This window comes from Anomalospiza imberbis, chromosome 1 (assembly GCF_031753505.1).
Source record: "Anomalospiza imberbis isolate Cuckoo-Finch-1a 21T00152 chromosome 1, ASM3175350v1, whole genome shotgun sequence".
Lineage (NCBI taxonomy): Eukaryota > Metazoa > Chordata > Aves > Passeriformes > Viduidae > Anomalospiza > Anomalospiza imberbis.
The window spans coordinates 84,055,417-84,065,299 of record NC_089681.1 but is presented as its reverse complement, the minus strand read 5'-3'; the positions used below and the strand labels follow the sequence as shown (position 1 = coordinate 84,065,299).

Here is a 9,883-nt window from a genome sequence, read left to right as displayed (position 1 = left end):
CATTTCCCGCGGCACCTCCGTCAAATGTCGCCCTTGGAGACCGGCGCACGGAGTACACCCCCGGCTCCCCCTAGGCTGCTCTCGAGCAGCACTGCTCCTGTCACCTGCATCACTTCCATCAAGGGATCACTCCTGGGCATAGCTACCCCTCCCCAACCCGTGACTGGCCTCCTTTTAAGATGGGGGTCCCCCCTACATGAAGTTAAAAAGCAGGAGATGCACTTCAAAAAAGTGTATCGCCTGGTTGTCTCCCTTCTGTGAATCTTGCTCTTTGCTCACTTCCAGGCATAAAGTTAAAATGATGGGAGTAATTGGTGGGTGGAAGATCCTAAACCAACGGGAAATGTATGGGCTTGGCGACCTCTGGATAACCCAGGTACCTTGGCACAAAAAGCAAAAAAATATTTACTCACCTTGAAGTTTCTATTTTTTTAAGCTTTTTTTTATTTATTTTGTTTTTATTTCTTAAGTCATCTTTTGAAATGGTTTATGCTCCTGTCTGAGGTTTAATTATAGTAAGCAGGAAGAGAGTGGAAGGGGAATGGTTTGATTCTTGGGGGAGGGGGTCAAAAACCAAAACACCCTAATCTCCCTGGATTGAGACGGTGCTGGACAAAAAGGCTTTCTGTGACTCATGCACACTCTGAAATGAAGATTTGAAAAACATATACAAGCCGCAGCTTGACTGGGTTGAAAGCGATTCCAGCAATTAGGAATTAATTCAGCATGGTCAAAAGGCGATTTTGCTGCAAGTTATATCAAGTTATCCAAACTTTTACAGAGTTCAGGTGCTGGAAATGGGCTGCTGGGGTGGAGGTAAGGCTGCAGGAAAGAAAAACAAGGAATGTTCAGGAAAGGCAGAAAGGGTAAGCTGTGGAACAAAGTCTGGAGGCATGGTGAGCCCATGTTTGCACCAAAGGTCTGCTGATGTGGAGAGGGGGGGAGTGGGGGGCAGGGAATGCTTTTTTTCTTAAATGGGATTAAGTACTACAAATGTGCTGGAGGTCCTAGAGAATAGAAAGATGAGTCTCAACTAAAAATGAAATCAATGTGTTTGGCTGATCAGTTTTTCAGGTACAGTATGATCCTTCCCCAGTTAGTGGCAGAAGACAGATTTAGCCCAGGCAGAGCTGATCTTGGGATGATGTATGGGGCAAGAGGCACTGGGAGGATGTAGAGGGTGGAGGAAGGAATAAAACTGGTCTTGTAGACACAGGCAGGCCAACAATAAAACCATCGCAGGGAGGGGCAGCTGCCCACCCTGGTGGCTCATGGCAGTGCTGGCTGTGGGTTGCACCTGTGGCATGGGTCCTGTGATGCCTGCCAGGCCCAGCCAGGGCTCAGGCATTGGGATTGTTCCTCATGAGCTCCACGTCAGCGTCCACCATCTCCCTCACCAGCTCCTGCAGGAAGGAGAGAGACAGATGAGGGCCCCAAGTGCAGGGACAAATGGGCAGCATGTCAGGAATGCCCCAGAGCATGACAAGCCCGCCTGGCCCCCCACAGCAGAGCAAGGAGAGGATGGGGCTTTGTTGGGCCCTTCCCCCAGCAGCCCCGGCCCAGTTCCTGGTGTGTCAGTGCGCTGACACATCTGCTTTCTTCAAAGCAAGGATCCATGCAGAGGCACGGAAAATGGGGTTTCTCAGGGTGCCCAGGTTGCCCCACACAGAGGTGTCCCCCCTTCTTTCACCTCCCTGGGAATTGTTTTTAGAGGACATGAACACCCAGCAGGTACAAAGCATGCCAGAAAGGCCACTCACATCAAACGTGACTCTTGGCTTCCAGTTCAGCTTTTGCCTGGCTTTGGTGCAGTCCCCTTGCAGAAAATCCTGTGGAAAAGAAGAGAGAGGCACTGCAAGGACTGCTACCTTCCCCACCCTGATGGCCTCCCCATTGCTCCTGCTTCCCTCTGAGCTGAGCACAGGCCAGGCCCACTATTGGACTCTTCCAAGGATGAACTACTTCTCTTGAAGATGCAATTTTAGTGGAAGCTCATATGCCTATTAAATCACCAGGAGGCAGTATTCTTTTGCCAGGCTATTTCAGGTGGAAAGAGTTATTCTTTGTGTGTACACAGAGGGCTTGAACTCCAGCCTTACAGCCATAAGACGTGACCATTTTATAAGAAGTTATTGTACATCTTAGTCATGCTAGTGAATGAGCTGATTCAAATTCTTTTTTCCCCCTTTGTTTAAATAATGTAAATCACAGAGCAAACATGACGACTAGTCTCTTTCAAATAAAAACATGATCACAGACAAATTATGCTGAAAGACTGTTATGGGTATGGGTAACCATATGCAACACCAGTAAACATCCAGCTTTTGAGTGTGTACATATTTTTTTCCTAGAGTATTTTGAGTATCCACATGCAAATAAGAAGAAAGAAATTGCCTTGAAACCATTACAGAAACCAAGACTTGGGTCATGTTCACCTTATTGTTCAAGTATCCTTAAAAGTGCTACCACACCAAAACAATCCCACAACCAGTCATCAAAAATAATGTAACAAAATTAAACAAAGACAAAAGCTCATTTAACTCTATTTCTAATTGAATACAAAAACTGACTGTATCTTTCTTTAAAATTGGAAGACAATGTTTAAACAGTTAACTTTTTCAAATGTATGTGTTAATTGAATAAAATATATCATCTCTTCTCACAAGCTGTGTGTCTTTGTAGCAATAAATACTAAAATTATATTTGTCTAGGTTTAAAGAACCCCAAACAAACCCAGCTGGTTACAGAGCAACAAAGCTAAGCCTGAATTCTCCTCTTTCATTTGACTTTATGGTGGTAACAAAAAAGGCTTTCCAGAAAAATGTAAAGACTGCTTTTTCTCTCCCTCCTACCTGCTGACCAGCGGTGGAGCTAAGGAGCATTTTGTGAATGTAGATTTTTTTAAAAAACTTGTAATGCTGCATGCTACATTTTTTCAGATGCTCTCTGTTATCTTAGGTGGTTCAGGTCATGTTAACTTCCAAAATCACCTCATCCTGTGCAGTAAAATGTAGGAAATTCTTCTTCATAATTGTGCACAAGAAGGCTAGACAGCTTGCTTCCAGGAGCAGAGGAAATCCACCAAAGGAAATATGGCCCTGAAGTAGGGGATGTGGAACAAACACGTCTGCTGAGACTTATTCCAGGCAGCAGTTTTACAAGTTCAGTCTTTAGGCTAAAAAGCATTTAAGCCTGCCTCCAGAAGAGAGTAAACAGACGGATCAGAACAAAATTATATGAAAATAAAAAATGCCATGATTTCCTTAAATTAGACTAAAAGATTTCCTACTGCAGCCCTATAATGGGCTTTTTGAAACTGCAGCAGACATTTGAAGCCAAGTCATGCAAAACTGCATCAACTTGAGGGATTCCCCTGGAGGGTCGTGTGAATATGGATTGCAAAATCTGGTTTGAAATGGGAAAGATGCCCACTAACTTTGATAAAATTTGGATCAGACTCTAATGTGCTCATGGAGGTATGTCTTTTATCTGGAGTTCAGTTTAATTTACACATGTAAATTATGTGTATATATATACATGTGTATATATATACACATGTGTGTATATATATATGTCTGGAAACAAGGAAATCCTTCATAAAATAATAATTTCAGTATAAAAACAATTGTCTTTTATTCAGCCCCAATTCAAGCCATTAGCTGGAAGTGAAGTGTTTTAATATCACCTAGTTTTAAGTTATGAAAGCTGTATCACAAAACTTAGATTTTCGTTTTTATAAATGCTGTGTAAGTAAAACTTTTACATCCACAATCTTTATATCAAAAACATACTTTGAAACTAATCCTTATCAAGATACTAGCTTCCCATTTTAAAGAAAAAACTACTAGGAAGCACAAAATGAATTGCCATGGCCTGCTGTATGTAGCTGCATTCTGCTTGTGAACAGCTTGGGAGCAGTCTTTTAACTGTCTTGGACAAATGTTTTTTCTTAAAACAGATTATCTAATAAAATACCTAGTTCTAGTCCTTTATTTAAAAACATAAACACTCATCTGCTGAGTAGGCCAAAAAAAGGTTGGGGGTAGGCTGCAAATCAGTAAAAGGGAAGTATTTGCAGTGCTGCATTATACACAGAGATCACACAAACAACGAGTATGTTGAAGCCATCTAGGTATAAAAACACTCATATTTTTCTTTTAAAAATTCACCAGCTTTAACAAAAATGCAGTAAAGGTGTTAGGGCATAATCTGTGAGGAAAAAAAGAATAAGGGGAAAATAGTGGAAGATTTAATAGATATGATAATATAAATTCCCCAGCTGACTTGGGTTAAAAGATTTTTAGTGGCTCTCCTGAAGAAGTTTGTGTCCTTTTGAGAAGTGCAACTTTGTTAATTTACTTGAAAACTGCATTACAGACAAAATACCTCCTAGACACTTTTAAAAAGGTTCACTTACAGAAGTTACTAGGTACAGAGGCCGAATGAAACCATAACTTTAACACAATATCACACCTAAACTCAAGGTTTGATTGTATTATTAGCCAAAGCTTCAACACTGAATGGAAATGATGACTGGAACAAAGCTATTCCTGATTAAAGGATTGTATTGCAGTCATGTTTCCTGTATTTTTCTACAAGTAGCTCATAATATGAAAACAATAAGGTAATTACAATAAAATAAGAATATTTTAAAAAAGCTTCTTTTGGAACAGAATGACTCCTTGTTTATATTGTTTAAGTCTTTCACTGAAACCAGAGATGCATCTGTCAGGCTTCCAAAGGGGAAAAATTCCACAAACAGCCCCACCATCCAAAAAAAACCCTCTAGTATATTCATCATTAAAGTGTATTAAGTTTTCAATAGCAGGGCATCACTTTCTGGAGTTACAACCAGATGAGAAAGCGAAGAAAGAAGAGGTCAGATTCCACTGGAGAAAACCTGAATTTTTATTTTCTTGGGGCCTGGGGAGGTAGTTTGGGGAAATGGGGGGTGGTTCTTGAAAAACGTCTGCTGCTGAATATAAACTGCCCCATATCCCTGCTCCTGATGGAAAAGCACCTGATGAAATGACACCACTTCATGTTTTGTATTCCTGCAGGATTACTTTTTCTGTGCCATTGTGCCATTGTGCTTTACATACTGACAGGAAAACAAAGCCCTTTGACTCCCTGAAACTCTGAGGGTTTAGATACTGAGCTAAGAGTCTATAACCCTGAAAACACTGACTAAGGCTTTCTGCTGTTTTTACAGCACTCAGATCATGAACATAAAATCAAGCCTTTGCTTTTACTCATCCATTTTCTAAGGAACAAGTCCTTATTTTCCATGCAAGCAGTTAACATAAGTGCCTAGTAATGACAAGTTTTAATGGCATGCTAAGAGTCAGAAACAATATCCAGGTAAATATTTAAAGGGAAGGAAGATGGAAAGACAGCAGTCAAATTCCCTGTTGCCACTTAATATGAGCAAGTAAATTCTCCTACAGCTTTATATGCAGCTCACTCTCATATGACCGCCTCTCAGAGAACAGAATGAGTTCCTATGATGTGAGTTTTTCTGTTTTACATTTTCTGCTATTGAGGCTGTGTAACTGTGTAGAAAATACCCCATTATTACTAAATTTACTTTTGTGATGATTCAATTTTGTTGTACAAATGCACACACACAAATGCATACAGATAAGCAGCAAGAAATTTGTTATGTAATGTGGTAAGGCATTTTTAAATTTGGCTTTTAAACCATGAGACAAAAATGTAAAATATTTTAATGTAAATATCACATTTCCCAAGCTCTTGTTCTGAGTGTCATTGTGACTCCTATTTTGTCTTGAGCAGTGATTGATCTGGTTTCACTGTGCATTGCATCACTGTCTCATTCAATTAACCTTAACTGAAAATTTAAAGCCTAAAGACAATGTAAGAAAAAGGAGACAGTGCAGCCTGAAACAAGGCCAAGGCTTCCTTTATTACTACAGCTTGGTTGATTCCCTTTCAAATGTGCCTTCACTGAAGCCAGCACCCAGTGCCAGCTTTTGCTTTCTCTTACACTAGAATAAAACTGAGATCAAGTCCTCAGTGAAACACCTATGATGGAATTGTGCCCAGCTCTACTTGCTGAAGCACAGACAAGGCTTTACCTCTAAAAATAAACAAACTTGATCTAAGCACACAACAGTATAACTGCATCTGAAAAAGCAGCCAGGGTTATGTTCACAATCAGCACCACTGCTTGGAAGATGATTTGTTACACCAGGGCTCCCATAAGCAAAGAGCACTGACCCAGCTTGGTGGAGGCTCTGGCTTGACAGCTTAGTCTTGCACTTTTTTGATCAAGATGTTTTTTCAAAAAGGATTTCAAGAACAGAAAGGCCAAAGTTTCCTGCAAACCCCATTAGTGTTTTATTTTCCTTATTTTCTTCTTAAAACCATCACCTTTGAGCTTTAACTTATCCTATTAAAAGGAAAAAAACCCCACAGATACTTGATTAGACTGCAGTTTTGTGTTTTCATCATTATCATAGAATCCTAGAATGGTTTGAGTTGGAATGCACCTTTAAGTTCATATAGTCCAAGCTTTCTGCAGTGAGCAGGGACACCTTCAACTAGGTCAGTTACTCAGAGCGCCATCCTACCTGACCTCTGAAGGTTTCCAGGGATGGGCCATCTTCCACTTCTCTGGGCAATCTGCTTCAGATGCTTCAATGTTGCACCACTCTCACCCTAAAAAGTTTCTGCCATATATTTTGTCTAAATCTACCCTCTTTAAGTATAAAACTATTACCTTATTACTCTTTTTGCTATCACAACAGGCCCTACTAAAAATTTATATCACATGTATATACTAAGGTCTATCTTATGAAACAATCTCCCCTTTGCTTTGTGTACTTCTTGAAACATTTTGCATAGCATTTTTTAAGAGGGTTTAAGTAGTAAATCTCAGTAATAACATCAGCCCCACAGTACATATGTGCATCTGCTGCAGCTTATTGCTTGGAGAACAGCCTTGTTAAAGTGTTGCAAACACATCAGGAGACTGCATGCATTGCTCACTAGGCAATTCTTTCACCATCATCCTCATCCCCCATTCCCTAGTGTTCTGCCACACTTGCCACGAGGCCCAGGGACCTCGTGTCTTAACCTAGAGGCAACTTTGGAAAACAGCTATTGTGGCTTCTTTTGAGCACTCTGTTAAGAAAAGTAGAAATATCTGACTAAACCAGAGCTGTAGAGCCTGTAAACATGGGCCTTACTGGTGCAAAATTCAATGCACAGCTCAGCGGAGCTTGGATCAAACCCCAGAAGGAGTCACAGTAATGAGCACTGTGTCCTGTGCGCTGCTCTGCATGTTCTTCTGGAGATCCACGGGGCAGAGAACACTGGCTTGGCTTCTTTGCAAAGGGTAGTATTTGTTATAATATCTATAGTAACAGGGATGAAAACCCTGTATAATCATAAACCAAGAGACTCCTGACTCCATAGTAAATGTGAGGAGACTGAAGATAGAACACATTGAAGAGCGAAGCCCGAGCCTAACAAGGAGCACAGTAAACATCTCCAGGAATTTAAGATGAGCCAAAATGTGTTGTTGCTCAGTTTTCATTTTTTCTTTCCACTGTTCTTAGAAAAGCAAAGTTGTGGAGCAGTTGGGGTACCGAGGGAATAGAAGAATGCCAGTGAATTTGGTTCTTGATCTAAATTTGTTTTAATGCAGCATGAACAGACTGCTTTCCACTCTTGGGTCAGCAGTCTTTTGCAGAAAGACAGTATTGTTCGCAAAGAACCACAGGAAAAGGCAAAAGCAACCAATAGGCTGAAACTCACATATAACTAAATGCCATTGAAAATAAGAGGCATAATGTTTTTTTTCCCCTAGCGTGTTTTCCTATGCAAATCCCCTCCCTATTCAGAAAGTTTAATCTTTACTAAACCATGCTGAGGAGGAAGGGAAGGGGAAAGAATGACTTGAGGAAAGGACTGATTCTGCACGGCGCTGATCCCCTGTATATCCGACGGACCGTGGCAGGCTGCGAGTGCTGGGCATCTTTAGGGTAAGGTCTTATCTCGGGACCCCCCTGTACACCAGCAATAAGGCATCAACACAAACCACACAGTCAATAAAACCTGAGCACAACCTTGGCTTTTCCGCCAGGAACCAGGGGCGTTAGAACAGCGGCTTTATCTTATCAGTTTGATAATCTTTAATTTGACCAGCTTCCAAAGGGTTAAGGCAAATGAAGTCGGAACAGCAATAAACATTAGGGCGATAATAACAGTAATGGAGCTGCTCTCCCTCCTCCTCCTCTTCCTCCCCTCCCTCCCCTGCGCCTTTTCCACTTCGCTGCTGCCTATCAGCCCCAACCGAAGCCGAAGCCAGAGCCCTCTTTCAATGACAGGGGGTGATAAGAGACTCGAAGAAAACAGCAAGCTGTCTGGTCTGCTCAGGAAGTCGGGGACGGGTGGTATTGTCCATCAGCGGGGCCACGCGGCGGCCGGAGGCCGGGAACAATGCTCCGCTCTGGGGAAATGGGCTCACTCAGCGCCGGTCCTGGCAGCCCCACCGCCAGCGCAGATAAAGTGCTGAGGCAGGAGGGGCTGGCCCCAGGTGCCTCCGGGGCCGCCGCCGGACCCGAATGGCTGGGCTGGAGACGGTGCCCCCGTCACGGCCGCGGGGCCGCAGCCGGGGAGGAGAGACCTCGGCCCCGGGGCGAGCATCGGCGGAGCTGCAGGCACGAGAGCTCGTCGCAGGGCTCAGCGTTACTCGGGTCTGTCCATTTGCCAAGCGAAGCCTGAGAAAACATCTTAGCCAGTGCCGTCCCTCGAGCCAGATAAAATTCCTCCCGAATTACAGCCCGATATCCCCGAAGCCAGCGCTGAATTTCCCTCGCCTTGGATCCGGAGCTGAGCTCACTCATCAGGACGGCCCCGCCCAGCTTTGTGCCAGGGGCATCCCGCTGCAAGTGGGACCATGGCTGCTTTTCGGGCTGCCACGCATGAGGCACTCCGAAGAGTGTTCCCCGCAGCACGGAAAGCCCCGCTGCTGCAAACAGCGAAATTCCTGCAGCTGGCTGCGGTGAGGCGGGTGCTTCCCTCCCTCGCAGTTTGCCCTGAGGCCCAATCTTGCATGCCTGGGAAGACCTGGAAATTGTTCCCCCAGCCTGGATGTAAGTGCAGTTGTAACCTCAGCTCATGGTCCTGCAAAGTGCCAAAGAGGCTTCCGAATAGCAAGATCAATTCTAGTTCACAGGACTCCTTCTCCTAAACAAGAAAGGAACTTCTGGAGGAGAGGAAGAAAATCAGACTCACTCCATTTGACATATACAGACCATTATTATGATAGTTCAGGTATTAGGGCTGGACACAATCCCAGAATCAGAGAAAGGTTTGGTTTGGAAGGGACAGTAAAGATCATGTAGCTCCAACTCCCCTGCCATGGGCAGGGACACCTTTCACTAGACATGGTTGCTCCAAGCCCCATCCAGCCTGGCCTCGAACACTTCCAGGAACAGGGCATCCACATCTTCTCTGGGCAACCTGTTCCAGTGCCTCACGATCCTCACAGTAAAGAACTTCTTCCTAATTCCTAATCTGACCCCTCTTACAGTTTAGTTTAAAGCAATTCCCCCTTGTCCTCTCACTACATGCTTCTGTATAAAGTCCCTCACCAGCCCTCTAGCAGGTCCCGCGTAGGTACTGGCAGGCTGCTCTATTTTTATCTTCTTTTCTCTGGGCTGAACAATCTCAAGACTTTAAACTTGTATTCATAGGAGGTGTGCTCCAGCCCTCTGACCACCTTTCAAGTCCTCCTCTGGCCTTGCTCCAGCAGAAAGAAACATATCCTTTCTGATATGTTGTACCAGGTCGTCCAAACACACATATCACAACTAAAATCTTTAGCATGTTTGCTAAAATGCAAACCAATAAT

At 43.4% G+C, this 9,883-nt stretch overlaps 1 protein-coding gene across 5 annotated transcripts in view; it reads right to left on the bottom strand.

Moving 5' to 3' along the window:
- Positions 1–414: 414 nt before the first annotated feature.
- Positions 415–9,883, bottom strand: part of GMDS (GDP-mannose 4,6-dehydratase) — a 405,091-nt gene continuing 395,622 nt past the window's right edge. For all 5 annotated transcript variants that reach the window (XM_068198267.1, XM_068198258.1, XM_068198276.1 and 2 more), the window contains exons 10-11: positions 1,761–1,829; positions 415–1,403 (exon numbers count right to left, since the gene is read on the bottom strand). In XM_068198267.1, the coding sequence (XP_068054368.1) occupies positions 1,341–1,403; positions 1,761–1,829 (132 nt within the window). In that variant the 3' untranslated portion in view covers positions 415–1,340. The remainder of the gene's footprint in view (positions 1,404–1,760; positions 1,830–9,883) is intronic.